The sequence below is a fragment of the Canis lupus genome, chromosome 2 (assembly GCF_003254725.2).
Source record: "Canis lupus dingo isolate Sandy chromosome 2, ASM325472v2, whole genome shotgun sequence".
NCBI lineage: Eukaryota > Metazoa > Chordata > Mammalia > Carnivora > Canidae > Canis > Canis lupus.
In genome coordinates, this window is record NC_064244.1 from 62759054 (window position 1) to 62777519 (window position 18466).

General features: G+C 50.4%; 1 protein-coding gene across 1 annotated transcript; it reads left to right on the plus strand.

The window, feature by feature from the left end:
• Nucleotides 1-865: 865 nt before the first annotated feature.
• Nucleotides 866-17616, plus strand: SALL1 (spalt like transcription factor 1). The gene is made up of 4 exons (XM_025447515.3): nt 866-910; nt 1944-2036; nt 11303-14760; nt 15992-17616. Exons 2-4 carry the CDS (start codon nt 1961-1963, stop codon nt 16430-16432), a joined length of 3975 nt encoding a protein of 1324 aa, XP_025303300.1. The 5' UTR covers nt 866-910; nt 1944-1960; the 3' UTR covers nt 16433-17616.
• Nucleotides 17617-18466: the final 850 nt, after the last annotated feature.

Genomic DNA, 18466 nt, shown 5'->3' on the forward strand with positions numbered 1-18466 from the left:
CTACTGGAAAGATTGGTGCCCACTTCGCGCGAACCGACTGTGGTGCTCTCCAGACTCAAGGGCGCTCCCGAATTGGGGCGTCCTTATGAGCCCTCTCTTCTCCCGATAGCGAGATAGGGCAGGGATTGTGTATCTGCACCCCCCGCCTCCCCCATTACTCGAGCGAAGTTTAGTTTGTCCTTCGGGCGCAGGACTTCGGGAGCCTTGGAGCGAGCAGACCCCGAGGCGCGAGGGCAGAGAGCTAGGCTGAGCCGAGGACTGAGCCTCAGGTTCGCGGGCGCCGGAGCCCGGCGGAGGGGGTGCGGGCCCCACGCTCCCGATTCCGGACCCCGGGGCGCGGGTAGGGAGGCTGCATCTCAGCCTGGGGAGACGGAGCTAGTGCGAAAAGTTTGGGTGCCGCGCTCGGCAAGTGCCGGAGAGATGGAGGCGAGCTTCCATCGGGCCAGACAGTTGCGGACCGGGAGGCCCCCCCCACGCACCCCCCCCCCCACTCCCACGGCTCGGCGTGGCCACCTGGTTACTAGGAGCCTGGGGCGCGGCCCCCTCCCCCCAGGGTGCGGAGCCCGGGGTCCCGGGGACTGGCTTCGCCCACGGCCGAGCTGGCCTGGGCCGCGCCTCCCGAGGCCAGGGGCGGGCTGCAGCGTCCAGGGTAAGCGGCGGCCCCTCCCCTCCCCCCGGCTGGAGCTGAACTCGGATCCCAGGCCGGTCCCTGCTCTCCGCCCGCCCCGGGCTCGGCGGCGCCACCGCCGCCGCCGCCTCCCCGCGGAGTGACGCGCCCTGCAGCCAACCGGGGCAGCCGGGGGGGAGGTCCGGGAGGGGTCCTGGGCGGAGCCGGGCCGCCCCTTATCCCACGGGCTCGGGGCTGCTTCTCCCGAAAACTTCAGCCCTAATTGTCCTGGGAATGTCCGAGGTAGAGAAAGGGAGCGAGGGAGCACCGAGGGGCTGGGAGATCGGGGCCCTTTGAGAAGGATCCGGGTGGCGGGAGAGTCGCCCCTCCCCCCTCCAAAAGCCCCAAACCCATCACGTTCCCAAACCTTTCCTCGATCCTCTTCTCCGCGCCCCCGCGAGCCCGCGATCCAGGGGATGGAGAACTCGGGGCGAAGGAGCGCCGAGCCAGGCGGCCAGCGGGAGGGAGGCCGGGCCGCGGGCGGGAGGCGGACCGGCGTGGGGCTGGCTCTTCCCCACTCGCTTATTTTTTTTTTTTTTATGGGGTGGGGGTGGGCTGCTTTCTGGTAGCTCTTAAAGAAACGAAGAAACACTCACGAAACGGGACTTCCTCTCCCCCCCCCCCGCCCAAATCCCGCCACGGGACTCCCTCCCCCCGCGGGCCGGCGCGCCTAGCGCCGGAGTTGGGAAGTTCGCCGCGCGCCCGCAGCCCGGGTCTCCAGCCCCCGCCGCCCGGCCCCACCCCCCGCCCCCCACCCGGGAGGCTTAATTCCGGGGAGGGCATGCTAATTCGGGTCGGCCCAGCCTGCGATGGGGGGGGGGCGGGGGCGGGGGGGCGCAGGCCGGGGCGCCGGGCGCGCAGAGGCGAGGAGGAAGGCCCGCGGCGGCCGGGCCGCGGAGTCCCGGGCGGTCGCGAAGAGGGTTAACCCAGTGTCGGGCGGCGCGGCGCGCAGAGCCAGCCCCGCGGCCGGCTTATTGGGCCAGCGCGCGGAGAGACAGGGGTCTGCAGCAAATCACGAACTAATTGATTAAGGCGAGCGGGTTTGAATAGCGCTGGCCCGGTGCCAATCGCCTTTCAAAGAGCCCCTCTATGATTAATCGCAATGCATTATTGATAATCATAATTATAGCAGGACACATGCGCGCTGCGCCCGGGGCCGGGGAGCCGGGGAGGGGGCGGGCGGGCCGGCGGGCGGGGGGAGCCGCCGCCGCCGCCGCCGCTCGATTTCCGTAATTTTGAGAAGATTTTTTTTTAGTAATTTTTTATTCTGCCCCAGCTGATGTTTGAGCCAGCATGTCGCGGAGGAAGCAAGCGAAGCCTCAGCATTTCCAATCCGACCCCGAAGTGGCCTCGCTCCCCCGGCGAGATGGTGAGTGCTCCGGCCCGCGCCGCGGACACACACACGCACACACACGCACTCGCACTCACACTCACGCACACCCGGACCCACGCACACGCGGCTGGCCCCCGCGCCCACCGCCCCGGCCGCCGCCGCCGCGTCCCCGCTCGCCTTGCCCACTCGGCGGATTCCTCCTTTCCTTCCTTCATTCCTTTCCTTTCTTTTCTTTTCTTTTCTTTCTTTCTTTCTTTCTTTTTTTTTTTTCTTTTAATTTCCAACTTGCCTGCACCGGGCTCCCCCTCGCCCCCCCCCCCCCCCCGGCCCGGGGAGAGCAAACACTTCTCCCCGCAGGATCTTTCCGGAGTTGCTGGGTCCCCCCGGGGGGAGCGGAGCGGGCACGCGGGCCCGGCTCCTCCGGCCCGGCTTTTCCGGGGAGCGGCGGCCGGGGCCCGGGCGGCCGGTCGGCGAGGGGCGGGCGGAGGTCGGCCGCGCGGGGCCCCTGGCGCTTCCCCGCTCGATGCCCGGGGGCCCCCCGGCCGGCCCCCGCCGCCCCGGCCCTGCTGCCTGCGGGAAGGAAGTTTACCGGGTGCCCGGGGCTGAGTCCCAGCGCGGGGGAGCCCCCTGTGCCGCGCCCCCCCAAGCGCTCACACCCCACCTGGGCCCGCGCAGGGGCGTGGGGTGCCTTTAGGGGCTCAGGGCTGCCGGAGGCCGGGGACCTGTGTCGGGGCGCCGATGCCGGACACGCCGGGGTCGGGGCAGGGGTGGGGAGGGCTCTTCGCGGCTGGTTGCTTCGGAGGCACAGTGTAGGCTGACGGGGAACGGCGTTGGGGTCCGGCTACGCAAGTTTATTCCCGCATCTTTTCCCCCAGTACATGCACCCCACCCCCCGCCCCCGAGAAATCTTTACATTGAGTGTGCGCCCGCTGAGGATCGTGGTACCCTGTACTTCCAGGAACCCTAAGGGTCTTTCTCCAGGGCTGGGGGTAGGGTGGGGGGGCGCTCAGGCCAGAGGAGGACCCCCCCCCTCCCGAAACAGAGGCACTCGCTTTCTCGGATGGAGGCGACAACTGCGTGGTCCCGAAGGGAATGAACAAGTCTGGAACAAAGTTTGTTTGAGGGCGCCGAGGCCGAGAGTAGGAGAGGTCCCGGCTGGGGATTTGGGGTCCGCAGGGAGCACACCTCGAATCCCTCCTCGTCCCCGAACGTGGCTCACTCTCGGGGCCTCCGCGCTGCCAGGCCCAGCGCCCGAGGCGCAGCAGCGGCGCCCGGGTCGGTCCCCGGCACGGTGCTCGCCTCTCGGCGGCGGGAGGACCAGGGCAACCCCGCCGGGCTCTCCGCGGCCCCGGGCGCCCCTCGGAATGCTCGAGCCTCGGGCTGCGTCTGGGGGTATGGAGGAGGGACTGGACCCCGACAGGGCTCGGAGGCGTGCCCTTAGGTCGGCACCTCTGTCCACCAAACTCTGCGGCCGCCCGGGCCCCGAGGTGCTCGGGCTCCTTCCCAAGAGGCCTGCTTCTCAGTAGACCTGGGGCGCGGGGAGCCGCGCAGAGCCCCGGCACCGAAGCCAAGGGACTCCCGCTGCCGTCACCCCGGCTGTCGGGAAGCGGGACTCCCGGCGTGGGGGTCCCTGTTAGAAATCCGGGGAGAACTGAGACCGATTAAGAAAACTGTTTACAATATTTGCCGGCCTCCCCCCCCCCCCCCCCGCCCCAGTACTTTTTCGAGCTTCAAGCCATACCCCAGAGTCGCTGCAATTTCTCAGTCCCCGAATCCCGCTTGCCACCCCAGGCAAATCCCGGGACGCGAGGCAAATCGGGGTGAAATTACCCCAGGCCGCAGCACGAGCTCCGAATATTTTTCCGGGTTTTCTCGGCTGGCTTCTTCTGCTTCTCGCCCCCACACCCGTCTTTTCCTAAAGTTTCTTGTGAGACCTTCCACCCCAGAACACTGTTCAAGTTCCCAGTCGGTGTAGGAAAAACCAAACGGAGAAGAAAGAGTTTTTCGGGTTTTGTTTTGTTTTGTTGGGGTTTGGGTTTGTTTGTTTGTTTTGGGGTTGGTTTTTTTTTTTTTTTTTTTTTGGTCCATTTTTACCGATTTCATACATTTTCAAAAAAGGAGAAGAAAGACTCGGGCTTCGCGGAGAAATGATGCCTGCTAGATCCTTGCCTTTCTCCGGTCGCCTTCTAAATCCGGAATTTTTAATAGTTAAGGCTTCTCATAAAGCGATAGCATAAAAGGAGTTCACTACCTCTTACCATTATTATTTATTAGGACTTTTTTTTTTTTTTAAGTTTATTTGAGCTTTGAGGTAAGTTAATTAAGTAACTGAATCAAGTTTCTTTTTTCTTTCTTTCTTCCTTCCTCCCTCTTTCTTTTTTCTTCCCATTCTTTCTCCCCCAAAGCTAGTTCATTGTCCTAAGAAGCAGTAAAGTGTTAGGGGCCCGGTGGCCAGCACTCCCCTCCTGGCTCTTTCTCACCTCTCCCCACCCCCTCTTTTTCTTCGGTGGTAATGGTTTTAGGTTATCACTGTTTTTACATGGTTGAACAATAAGTTTGGGGGAAGCTGCCTAGAGGGTAGATTTTGTAATAGGGTTACAGGATTTAGTATGTTGTAATAATATTAGTACACAACTAATCCTCCTCAGCGTCTGACTTACAGGAGGGCCTTCTACACTCTACGCTTTTTTATTTGGGAATAGTGGGGAGATAGTGGACCCTGAGAGTACATGGCATCTCTCAAAGTTACCTTTCAAAAGTCACCACCTTTTCTGCAAGGAATTCAGCAATCTCTATTCATCTCCCTACACAGGACACACACTACACCAAGTTGTTGGGGTTTGGGGTGGTTTTGTGTGCTTTTTGGTTTTGTTTTGGGTTGGCTTTTTTTTGTTCACATATATAAAGGTTATTAAATTTTTTGGAAGACGGCGCCTCAATCAACATGCGCCTCACTCAACATGTTACCTTTTTCTCATGTCTTGAAATGGTCTGAAAATATGGTCAGTGAAACCTCGAACAAACCAAAGTTAAATGCAGTTGGTGTCCTTGACATACGCTGGCACCTCAAACATGATGATTTCTACCTAGAGCGGGACCTAGAAAAGTTTGTGGGCTCCAAGTCATGGGAGCCCAGAAGCAGAGACTCAGGCTGAGAGCAGCCAGAGCTGCTGCTCTGTGTGTCATGCATGTGTTGTGTGTGCGTGTGCATGTGCGTGTGTGTGTGTTCATGCGTATACAAAGAAAACCAGAGCCATGCAAAACAGCCACACGGATAACTCCCTCAGAACAAGTTCAAGAAAACAAGATTATTTGGTCAGTCCTGCAGTGTTCATATTTTAATTCAGCTGTAATACCAGGAACCCCCTACATTAAACTGGGAAATTTTTCTGTTTCTTATGAAACCAAGATTATGACACATGTTACTTGTCTCTTAAATGGTATTCAACAAGTCTCAAATTATTTGTAGGAAGATTACTGCCATGAGAAAAATAATTTACCTAGATACATAATTTTGAGGAAGGGGAATATTAGAATCTAATGCTTTTCTGTGCTGGTTCTTTCCTAAGCTCTAGTTTTCAGAGAGATGTGTGTGTCTGTTGGGTTTTTCTTCCTTGGGTGGTGTTTTTAAGATTCAAGTAACCACAGGCATGGCCCATTCAGAGTCCATTCATTTATTACAGTATTTTGGTGATCAGCTCTTGCAAGGAAAGATAATATTGGAAGAAAGATAAAAACATCCCGAACTCAAGATAAAACATTGACTCGTATAAAGTATCATAAACATTCCTCTTATTTATATTAATAATGAAATTCTATTATTTACCAAAGTAATTTACTCATTGTGAGCAGCTTAATGGCAAGACATTGATTTCTGGGCCTAAAAGGTTAGAGAGAACTATAATTAATTGCTTTTTTTGAAAAACCGACACCTGCACGATAAGGCAGTTGGAAAGAATTCGTGTTTCATCAGGCCTATTTTAAGTTTGTGGCATAATGGAAGATTCTGGATGAGAGAACGCAAACTGTTTTGGAGGGATTTGCTTCGGGCTGCAAATACTTTCTAAAATGTTAAAAACAAACCTACCAACAAGCAAAGTGTACATGGGCGTGAAAGCATGTATGCAAAAGTGAATTGGTGATACTGAGGGTCTCACAGTGTCTTGCACAGCAAGTTTCTCCTATGGTTTATAGGCACAAGTGCCAATTTATAGGTTACTCTTCGGGGACTTTATTTCATTTCTTTCTACGTTTGCAGGTAGCAAGTCCTCTTTACCAGGAGCCCTTTAGGAGGCAGAAACCCCCATTTCTCCCGGTGGAGATCTTAGTGGGAACTCCAGCAGGCCAGCCAGCCAGCCAGCCAGAGTCCCCAGTCTGCTAAGTTTTTTGAAATGGTTCAAAGCCCAGTATGTAGTAACCAGAACAAAGTCCTCCTGCAGTCTTCATTCAGTTTTCCTAAGACATGGCGTGGTGCACTGCTCGCCACATCTCCCAAAACTCTCTTAGCTTCACCAAAACTGGAGGAATGTAGCAGCTTAGCGGAGATGGTAAATTACCCGGAGCCCCAGCACCCCTCCCCTCCCCCCCCCAACACACACAGAAAAAAAGTGTGTGGTGCCAGGCTTTAGAAAAGCTAAACGTGTCGAGCTGTTTTAACCTTTGCTAGCCTCCTCCTATGCAAAGGTGACAAGGTCCAGATCATAATATGTCCTTCAGTATCTTCCCAGTGACCCCCAAATTGAGTCTTGCTAGTCACTTAGCAGGAAGTTGGTAGTTTATTTTAGTTTCACCTTATCAGCCTGGCTTCTTTTCCTAACCTTCTTCCCCCGTCACCCTCAGATGCCAGACCCCCAAAGGAGAAGATTGACAGGTAGTCCCCATAGCTCAGTTCTACCCTCAAACAACAGGGATTTAGTTTCTTGTGCCTTTGCCAATGTTTATGTAGTCAAAGTTTAGATCTCGCCTTAAGGAGTCTCTCTTTTTACGCGTCACTGGAATAGGAAAGCCGCAAAGTTTTTGCACCAAACCCTTGCAACTGGAACCCCATCTAGTGTTCGGTTTGATTCATCCAAGGGGAAGACATTTTCCCCCTTCCCGTTTATTGTGTCCATGAGGGGGGCTTGTATCGCAGCTCTCAAAGGGTGTCTTGTCCCGGGTGTTATTTATTTATTTTTTTCCCAGAGATATCACTTGTATTCTTCTACGAGACAAGACCCTAATCCTGGCCAGAACGCGGAGGGAATTGAAGCCAGCCAGTAATGTGTCATTTGGTTGCATATAACAGAGAGGAAAACTTAAGACACTATCACACAGAGTGTGCAGGGCATACGTTGGAGCGCTTGAAATTTCTTTGGCCTCTTACGCTTGACCCTCAGATGTAGGCTTTTCCCAGGTCTGGGCTAAAATATGTATGTACGTTATTATAACACTACGAAAAAGATAAAACAGCAGTCAATCAAAAATGCTGGTGATGGCCTTTCTAAATTGGTCTACGGCGAGGGACAGCCTGTAAAAATGATAAGCTCCAAAATCACAATCCTGAGAGGTTCTATTAAAAATGTTCATGGGATCTTCAGGCAGTGGAAAGTAAAGTGAAGGATCTTTCTGAAGAGCTCCAGCAAAGAAGACTAAATGCGGTAGAATAGAGTTGTTTTGTTTTGTTTTGTTTTTTTCCTGGCTGGCTAAACCTTGCTGTGTGGGGCATAGTTTTATTTTTGTTTTCACAGTAGACAGATATACTGGAACACTTCAATTTTCTGCCTCCTATTCTGCAATGTTAGGTTGAGATGATGAGAAACTGACAAATTTGAATTGGGTGTCAAGTACCTAAATAGTATAAGACTTAAAACATCTGGGATTTTAGTATAAATTGGATGGAGCTGTAAGGTCAGCCCCTTCTCCTCTAAAAAAAGTAGAAACTTAAAAAAAAAAAATCCCAGAAAAATTCCAGATATCTTTTTGTGTGTACAAACTTAGCAAACCACTACTTCTCACATTTTCCTGCCTGACTAGGATTATAAAATTAATTTGTATGCAAGCTCCATAGAAAAGGACCTGGAATGTTACTTTCACCATAGTACAGGGAACGAGGCAACTGTATTTACTATAATGGGGTCACCAGTTGCAATCCTGTGTAACAGATTACTGAGAAACAAGATAGCAGACGGTCAGAAAAATGAATTAGAACACCTTAGTGTGTGTGTGTGTCTTATTACAACTTAAAATGTTCCCTCTGGTAGTTAAAGATTCAAACTAGTCCTCATGCTTTGTCTTTGTTGTTGTTGAGCTACTTCATTGCAATTCAGTTCAGAACGCAGATAGATTGAAAGTTAAGAGCTATTACAGTATAGCGACACCTGCTTTTGAAATAAATCAAAATAGATACTGGATTTTTTTTTTGGGGGGGCGTTCATAAACATCAGGAGATTAAATTAGTCGACTCTACAGTGAGATCAAATGTCAGCTTATTAAAATGTTGTGAAAATCCAAGCTTAAAACATGGGCAGCTTTTTAACACAGTCTCTTTCTTAGAAGCAAGCAGGCATTTATTTTTAAGCATCTACATTTTCCGTCCAGTTAGCACAATCCTAAATATAAAAATGTTCAGGTTGAAAAACTTGAAAATTCTCAAGTGAGTCTTGAAGCAGCACAAATGCCAGAATTGGAGCGCAGGAAAGTAATAATCAGCTAAATCCTATAAAGTAACCTTTTTTTTATTTTGTCTATATATTATGAGAATATCAGATGTTTGCAAGTTATAAAGAATTAAAATGCCCTTTAATCGTGAACACAGATGTGCTAAATATTTGAAGCAACTACATTGTAATGTGTACAATTGATGAAGTCAGTTTTCTGATTTCCCTTGCTAGTTATTTAGTTCTGAATCTGTCATTATTTGTCTAAGCCCAGCTGACCAAGCAAAACTGTGTTTTAAAGTGGCTTTATGTTTTGATAAATGTGAGCTGGTTGAAAAGTATTTTCCACTGAATGCAGAGCTTAATAGAACATGCTGACATAATAGTTTTAATGCATTTTGTTGAAAATGTGTGAACAAACAGAATAGCTTTTGTTCCTTCATAATTGGCTGTAAAAGTAGATGGAAACATAACCATTACATATGGAAATGTGCAAAGAGAAAGAAATAACATTTCTGTTGAATATATTAGGAATTGCATTTCCTAGTTTAAAATAAGCATCTGAAATGGATGCATCATTTAAAATTGGTTGTCAAAATAAGAAGCTTTAAACAGAATTTTTGTCACATTATTTTTGTCCCAAGTTAAGCAACATAACTTCAGCGAATTTCGTTTAATATTTTGTTTACATTATTTTAAGGCAGGGAGAGAGACAGAAAGTGCTTAAAACAGCACCTTGGATGTGCACAGGAATCCGGTGCCAATTAGGATGATTAAACATTAAATTAAAACTGAATCATTATTGGTATTTTCTGCTACAGCTAAGATTTGTTTGGTATTGTTAATGCATTTTGCTCTATACCCTTGTGGAGATTAAAAGATGGGTATTAGAAAAGCTAGCTTGTTAAGTATAACTTAGCTACTCAAATAACACTCCCAGTGAATAAAGTGTGCATACATTTGGCATACTTCACCGGGGCTTCTCATCAACTTGGGCATCACTCAAGACAAATAGAGTTAAAGGAATTTCCAGAAGTTAGAATTTAGGTATTAATTATATTTTCTGGAATGTAAAAATACTCAAGCTTTTTATTTTTATTTTTTTATTTTTTGGATGTTTACTACGAAAAGGCAAATGGCTGACTCTTTTGAGTTGACTCTGAAGTTTACCGAAAAAGCAACATTTTGAATCTGTATTTATTCATATTTGCAATTAGTTCGGGTTTTTTTTTTTTTTTTCCCTCCCTGCAAGTTTTCTGGGAGATTCAATTTGGAAGTCATGGAAACTAACTATTATCTGATTCAGTTCTGCAGAAAAGCATGCAGGGAGGTAATCCTTGAATTAAACAGTTTTTTTTTTTTTTTCACAGCCTTCGGAGATGACCACACACCATTTGTACAACAGAAGTTGGTGTTCCCCATGCTGGGCAAACAATGGGACTCCATCCTGTCTTTGAATAGGATGTTAGCTTGGAGTTGGAGATTTTTATGTTTAATTTACAAATGGATCTTAGCGAGAAGAAATCTGAGCAACCAGTGGAAACAAACATGAAATAAAGGGATTTTTATAATGAAAGGTTCAGGACAATCTGTTAAACAATTGATAACAGTTAAGAGCAAACTGTTTTTAAAGGCATTCAGACAAGGAGAATTGCACAGCCTTTCCAAACTCGAAACCAAGAATTATTTCTTCCCTTCCCCTTAATGGCACATCCTTCTAGAAGTTGCTGTTGAATCAGAAATGTAAATCTTGTGCCAGTTTTTATAGATATAGAGAGCATTTTTGATGAAATATTTAGAGGCATAGCGTTGCCATTTGGAGCACAGTGGCATATATTCCTTGAAGAGCAGAATGGTAGCCAGGGCCGCATTCTTTAATTTTAAAAATAAACATGCCATGGGGTGATGTATAGGTGCCAGGCAGGCCTTGTAACGGATTATGATCATTGTGTTTCTCTTCCGTGTGTGTGTGTGTGTGTGTGTGTGTGTGTTGCTTTGCTTTCTTGTTTGTATTCAGCGGAGTCTTGAGCAGTCTGGAGGATTTGTTACTGATGTGGCTAAAGTGTGTTTGTCACCAATCAGCCTTGGCTCAGGTTCTAGGTAGGGGCTGGAGGTGATTTTTAAGGTGTCAGTCTTCTGCTTGGTGATATGCATCCTCCCCACCCCCCCTCCCCCGCCCCGTCAACAACTGATTGGAACCTGAATGACTACAAATTAGTTTAGTGACAGAACAAACTGTCACAGATATCTTTGAATCAGTTGAAAATGAATAAGGTTGACAGAAACTCAAGAGGCTAATAAGTCCTCAGAATGGTTGCCGGACCCTCTCTGGATGAGTAGACAATAAGGTGTATAAAATATTGGAAATCAATGTTTTGCTATGGAATTTCATTATGCACCAATGTCTTCAGTTCGTAGTATTTTATATTTTGATGGATTATCTGAAGACCTTGGCTATCTGAGATACCCGATGATAGGAACTCCTCCACACCCTCAAAATTTAATTATGAACGTTCTTAGGTGCAATCGACTGGTTTTCAGGGGCCAGAGTTTTGAGTTTGGAAGACAGAACACGATTGGTCAGCCTCCACCTCCTTGTTTTGCAGTCACGGGTGACCCGGGGTGCCCTGGCCCCCTTTCTAACCCTGCACCTTTTGATATTTGCAGGAGACACAGAGAAAGGTCAACCAAATCGCACCACCAAGAGCAAGGACGCCCACGTCTGTGGCCGGTGCTGTGCCGAGTTCTTTGAATTGTCAGATCTTCTGCTCCACAAGAAGAACTGTACTAAAAATCAATTAGTTTTAATCGTCAATGAGAGCCCGGCCACCCCACCCGAAACCTTCTCTCCCACTCCCCCTCCCGAGCATCATCCCGATGAACCACAAATGAATGACCCCGCTAACAAAACAGATCAGGCCGACTGCAGTGACCTTTCGGAACACCGCGGCCGCGACAGGGAAGAGTCCATGGAGGTGGAGGCCCCGGGGGCTAACAAAGGTGGCGGTGGCGCTCCGGGCGGCGGCGGCGGTGGCAGCGGCGGCGGTGGCAGCAACAGCGGTGCCACGCCGGGCGGCGGCGGCGGCCCCTCCACAGGTACCTCAGCGATCACAACCTCTCTACCTCAACTCGGGGACCTGACGACACTGGGCAACTTCTCCGTGATCAACAGCAATGTCATCATTGAGAACCTGCAGAGCACCAAGGTGGCGGTGGCCCAGTTCTCCCAGGAAGCGAGGTGCAGCGGGGCCTCCGGGGGCAAGCTGGCCGTCCCGGCCCTCATGGAGCAGCTCCTGGCCCTGCAGCAGCAGCAGATCCACCAGCTGCAGCTGATCGAACAGATCCGCCACCAAATACTGCTGTTGGCTTCTCAGAACGCAGACTTGCCAACGTCTCCTAGTCCTCCTCAAGGGGCTTTACGAACATCTGCCAACCCCTTGTCCACACTAAGCTCCCATTTATCTCAGCAGCTGGCGGCGGCAGCTGGATTAGCACAGAGCCTCGCCAGCCAGTCTGCCAGCATCAGCGGTGTGAAACAGCTCCCCCCCATCCAGCTACCTCAGAGCAGTTCCGGCCACACCATCGTTCCACCCAACAGCGGCTCTTCCCCCAACATTAACATTTTGGCGGCAGCGGTGACCACCCCGTCCTCGGAAAAAGTGGCTTCGAGCGCTGGCGCCTCGCACGCCGGCCACCCGGCAGCCTCGGCGTCATCCTCACCAGCTTTTGCAATAAGCAGTTTATTGAATCCTGCATCTAATCCACTTCTACCTCAGCCGGCCCCCGCTAACTCGGTTTTCCCCAGCCCCTTGCCCAACATCGGAACGACTGCAGAGGATTTAAACTCCCTGTCTGCCTTGGCCCAGCAAAGAAAAAGCAAGCCACCAAATGTCACTGCCTTCGAAGCGAAGAGTACTTCGGATGAGGCGTTCTTCAAACACAAGTGCAGGTTCTGCGCGAAGGTCTTCGGGAGCGACAGTGCCTTGCAGATCCACCTGCGCTCCCACACCGGAGAGAGGCCCTTCAAGTGCAACATCTGCGGAAACAGGTTCTCCACCAAGGGGAACCTCAAAGTCCACTTCCAGCGCCACAAAGAGAAATACCCTCATATCCAGATGAACCCCTATCCCGTGCCTGAGCATCTGGACAATATCCCCACGAGTACCGGCATCCCATACGGCATGTCCATTCCTCCGGAAAAGCCGGTCACCAGCTGGCTAGACACCAAACCGGTCCTGCCCACCCTGACCACTTCGGTCGGCCTGCCGTTGCCCCCGACCCTCCCGAGCCTCACACCGTTCATCAAGACCGAAGAGCCAGCCCCCATCCCCATCAGCCATTCTGCCACCAGCCCCCCAGGCTCAGTCACTAGTGACTCCGGGGCCCCCGAGCCGGCCCCCAGAAACCTGGGTGGGCTCGCAGATGAGGCCGAAGGGTCCACGGTGCCACCCTCCGGTGGCAAAAGCGAAGAGAGTGGCCTGGCCCCCGGCTCAGCCGCGGCGGCCAGTAGCAGCTGTCTGAGCTCCCCAGCAGCAGACGGTGGCCCGGGCAGTGCCACCGCCTTCACCAACCCCTTGCTGCCGCTCATGTCTGAGCAGTTCAAGGCGAAGTTTCCGTTTGGGGGCCTCCTGGACTCGGCCCAGGCGTCAGAGACATCCAAGCTGCAGCAGTTGGTAGAGAACATTGACAAGAAGGCCACGGACCCCAATGAGTGTATCATCTGCCACCGGGTCCTCAGTTGTCAGAGCGCCTTGAAGATGCACTACCGGACGCACACCGGGGAGAGGCCCTTTAAGTGTAAGATCTGCGGCCGGGCTTTCACCACGAAAGGGAACCTTAAAACCCATTATAGTGTCCATCGTGCTATGCCCCCGCTCAGAGTCCAGCATTCCTGCCCCATCTGCCAGAAGAAGTTCACCAACGCTGTGGTCCTGCAGCAGCACATTCGAATGCATATGGGCGGTCAGATCCCCAACACCCCGGTCCCCGACAGCTACCCCGAGTCCATGGAGTCAGACACGGGCTCCTTTGACGAGAAGAATTTCGACGACCTGGACAACTTCTCCGATGAAAACATGGAGGACTGTCCCGAGGGCAGCATCCCTGACACGCCCAAGTCCGCGGATGCGTCCCAAGACAGCCTGTCTTCTTCGCCTTTGCCCCTGGAGATGTCAAGCATCGCTGCTTTGGAAAATCAGATGAAGATGATCAATGCCGGCCTGGCAGAGCAGCTGCAGGCCAGCCTGAAGTCCGTGGAGAATGGGTCCGTCGAGGGGGACGTCCTGACCAACGATTCGTCCTCGGTGGGTGGTGATATGGAGAGCCAAAGTGCTGGCAGCCCGGCCATCTCAGAGTCTACCTCTTCCATGCAGGCTCTGTCCCCATCCAACAGCACCCAGGAGCTGCACAAGTCACCCAGCGTGGAGGAGAAGCCACAGAGAGCAGTACCTAGCGAGTTTGCCAATGGCCTGTCCCCCACCCCCGTGAATGGGGGGGCTTTGGATCTGACATCCAGTCACGCAGAGAAAATCATCAAAGAAGATTCTTTGGGGATCCTCTTCCCTTTTAGAGACCGGGGTAAATTTAAAAACACTGCTTGCGACATTTGTGGCAAAACCTTTGCTTGTCAGAGTGCCTTGGACATTCACTACAGAAGTCATACCAAAGAGAGACCATTTATTTGCACAGTTTGCAATCGCGGCTTTTCCACAAAGGGTAATTTGAAGCAGCACATGTTGACACATCAGATGCGGGACCTACCATCACAGCTCTTCGAGCCCAGTTCCAACCTCGGCCCCAATCAGAACTCGGCGGTGATCCCCGCCAACTCGTTGTCATCTCTCATCAAGACAGAGGTCAACGGCTTCGTGCATGTCACTCCTCAGGACAGCAAGGACACCTCCACCAGTCACGTCCCCTCTGGGCCTCTGTCCTCCTCCGCCACGTCCCCAGTTCTGCTCCCAGCCCTGCCCAGGAGAACTCCCAAGCAGCACTACTGCAACACGTGTGGCAAAACCTTCTCCTCGTCGAGCGCCCTGCAGATCCACGAGCGAACTCACACTGGAGAGAAACCCTTTGCTTGCACTATATGTGGGAGAGCTTTCACAACAAAAGGCAATCTGAAGGTACCTCACTCTCTCTGTCCCTCACCCAGCCACCCACCCAGCGGCCCTGTCACCGGTCACCATTGATTATCTGTAATGCATGCTCCCCACCCCCAACCCCCAGCCAGCAGCCCCCACAGGCAGGATATGCAGGGAGAGAGTTCTCGTGAGGGTACCTGCCACGTGTGGCTGACGGCAGAGAAACAAGGGTGCCCGTGTGGGTCATGATCGTGCCGGGGACCTGGGGATCCAGGACAGGCTGCGGCCTGCCGAGCGTGAGAGCGCCTGCAATCGTTTGGTACGCCTAAGCCAAATAGCAGCCCATCCCCGCTGTCTCGCTAAGTGCACCAAATGAATTGCCTTACCTACCAAGCAAGACAGCCCGGCGTTGCCATGGGGTATTGATTAAAGACCTCCACGTGGCCTGTGTGCAGCCCGTATCACTTAATAATTACCGTCCTCCTCGGCGGATGCATCTATTTTTCATAACTCCGCAGTCCAGCACGGCTTGCGTCCCGAAAAAAAACAATAACGTCACACTGCTCTGCTAATGGGCATTATGATAATTGATTATACAACATTTCCTGCTGATATGTGTTGGAAATAAAAGCAAATATGCTTAGGTTCTAGAGCAACAGTTGAGCGCTCTTACTGTGTACATTTTTTCTGTTGACAGAGTCTTTCTCTAGAGATTGCTGCCAGTAATGCGAGATGAATAATTACTTTCTGGCTTTGCTCGCCGTGCTTGGGCCCTCCGATGGGCAATCTGTGAGGGGTACTTTCTTCCCATCTGAAAAGGACATTTATAGGGTAAAGGGTGTCAGATACAATACTTACCATCGCAATGAGAGTGGACATAACAATTCTAACCCTGAAAGGAGCTATCTGCGACTGACTGGCTTGCTTGAGGCCATTATAAGCTAAATACGGGTAATAAAAAAAGAGTAAGTAAGGCAGGCATCTTGGCCCAGGAAGAGGGAAGGCGGCCCAGGGCTGGGGAGAGCACACGCGTTATTACCAGGCGGCCGGAGTGGACGGTTCCCGTTCCCTTCTCCGCGGTCTGGCACTTTAATAAGAATAGACATGTGGGCCACTGGCTTTGTCGAGTGTTGGGATATGAGCTGAGACAGATTCAACTATTAAGCTTCTCCCTTCCTCTCTCTCTCTCTCTCTCTCCCCTTCTTTCTTTTTCTTTTTCTTCTTCTTTTTTTTTTTTCCCCTTCCAACCCCCCCCTCCCCTGCCTCATCTCAGGTACACATGGGCACTCACATGTGGAATAGCACCCCTGCGCGACGGGGTCGGCGGCTCTCTGTGGATGGCCCCATGACATTTCTAGGAGGCAATCCTGTCAAGTTCCCAGAAATGTTCCAGAAGGATTTGGCGGCCAGGTCAGGAAGCGGGGATCCTTCCAGTTTCTGGAATCAGTATGCAGCGGCGCTCTCCAACGGGCTGGCCATGAAGGCCAATGAGATCTCCGTCATTCAGAATGGTGGCATCCCTCCAATTCCTGGAAGCCTGGGCAGCGGGAGCAGCTCACCTATTAGTGGGCTGACGGGAAATCTGGAGAAGCTCCAGAACTCAGAGCCCAGCGCTCCTCTGGCCGGCCTGGAGAAGATGGCCAGCAGCGAGAACGGAACCAACTTCCGTTTCACCCGCTTCGTGGAGGACAGCAAAGAGATTGTCACAAGTTAAAGCAACTCTGGCTGGAGAAACAGCATCCCCCCCCCCACAACACCCCATTCAGAACAAGACCCACGGTTGCCTCCTCCTCCTCCTTGCCCGTCCCCCCCCCACCCCCTACCCCTTCCCTTCTGGTTCCCCCAGATCTATGAACTACAACATTATGAAGACATTCTTTTGTACCTTGTTCAACTTCTAGAGTTATAAGAAAGCTTATTTATTAGTGAATATAACCTGGCTTTGCAAACAGAATGCAAGCGTTAACTTTGGTCTTCTGTATTTTGGACTAAATACTAATTGACTAGAGTGCTATAAACTTGCTGTAACATTTATGGCAATTGCAAGTTGCCCTGCTAGGCGGTCTTAATCTGGCATTAACTTATTTTCTATATCCGGTTTAATATGAATCTGGTGTCGATGCAATGCCTCAGTGATGCATTAGATCTCTAATAAAGTCTGTATATAAATGTACACTTTGATCCTGCTGGAGAATTTTATCAGCAAACACATTGTCTAATCTTTCAAAACAAATTTAAGCAAAGGACTGAAAGTACAGACTGATCAATGTGGTTCTTTGAAAGGTTTGGGGTTTTGTTTTTGTTTTTGTTTTTTGATTTTGATTCGAAAATTCAACCTGCTTTTTTTTTTTTTTTTGTAGATTTAACCATTTCCGTTTTGAACTGCTATTTGTATTGTGCTTTTTACTTGAGTCGTCCTCAATGTTGATAAGTTTCTGTACAGTAATAAGCACGCAGAATTCTTTAGAGAAAATACAAGTGTTGTTTTGGTAGTTGAAACTGAGACGTAACATTTTGCCTTGTAGGTATATTCACAATAGAAAATGTGTGCTGGAATTACACAATGCTGCTAAGTATGGCATCTTGAACAACCGTCAGTGGAGAAAATGTAGATGCTCTTGTATATACGATAAGAAGTATCACTTTCATTAAAATGTACATATGTTCCTTACAAGAGCAAATGCTTCTTCTTGATCAAGAGAGCAGGTATAGTGTTTGTTTATTTTGTATTAGGTATGGAAGAAAACAAAATTGGACTGTTACATGCACTTTCTTGGAAAGTTGAAAGGAAATGGGGGGTCCAATTTCTTTAACATTTAATACTTACTAACAACAGAGATACTGTAATTTTACTCAAGTAATCAAATACATTTTTTTTTTGCAACAGATAAAACAAAATACTGTGTCTGTGTTTTTAGAGTGCATTTCTATTTAGCCAGGCCCCGAAATGTATTTTAACATTTCCCCAGGCACCAGTAAAGTGTATGTGAGTGTGTATCTCTCTCTCTCTAAATAAGGAATTGTAAAAGGCGTAACAGAAACAGGTTTGCATGGGCCTGTGGGTTTGCTTTTTTTTTTTCCTTTCTCTTTCATTTTGTCGTTTCTCTTTTTAATTTGGAGGATCTAGATATTTCCCCAGTCATCCATGACTCATCTGGGCACTCAACCCCCACCCCCCCCAAGAAGGAGGAAAAATGAAATAAAAAGCAGTTCTTGGAGGTTTCATCTGAACAGGTCATCCCTGAAGCGGGACATTTGGCCCATTTAGATTTCAGGTTTATTTCAACGGTGCTGGATCCGCTTCCCTTGATTCAGTGGCTTTTTTCAGGCAGAGAAAGCCCCATGGCTGCAGAATGCCCGATGCAGTGGGGGTTATATCATCTGACTCTGAAACTAGGCCTCAACCCACAGAGGTCAACCGGTCCGTTAATTAGTCTTTCAGGCATTGAGTCACACACATGCATGTTTGAAAGAAAAAGTCCATTACAACTTGAATGTTTCGTCACCAAAATTCAATCTGATCCTTCCTCTCTCCCTTTTGTTCTAGGGGAAACATGTTTTCCTCCTGAGCACTATTTTGGGGTGAGCAAACGGACAGGGTGGAAGTTGGTGTCTACAGGGGTCCGGCGATTTGTTTCTTTCAGGGAGGTAGGTGGTGAGCCGCCAGCAGGCCGCCGGTGGCCAGTGGCCCTGCACCCAGGTAAGGGACAAGCATCGGGTCGCCTCCCAGCAGGAGTCTGCGCCCGGA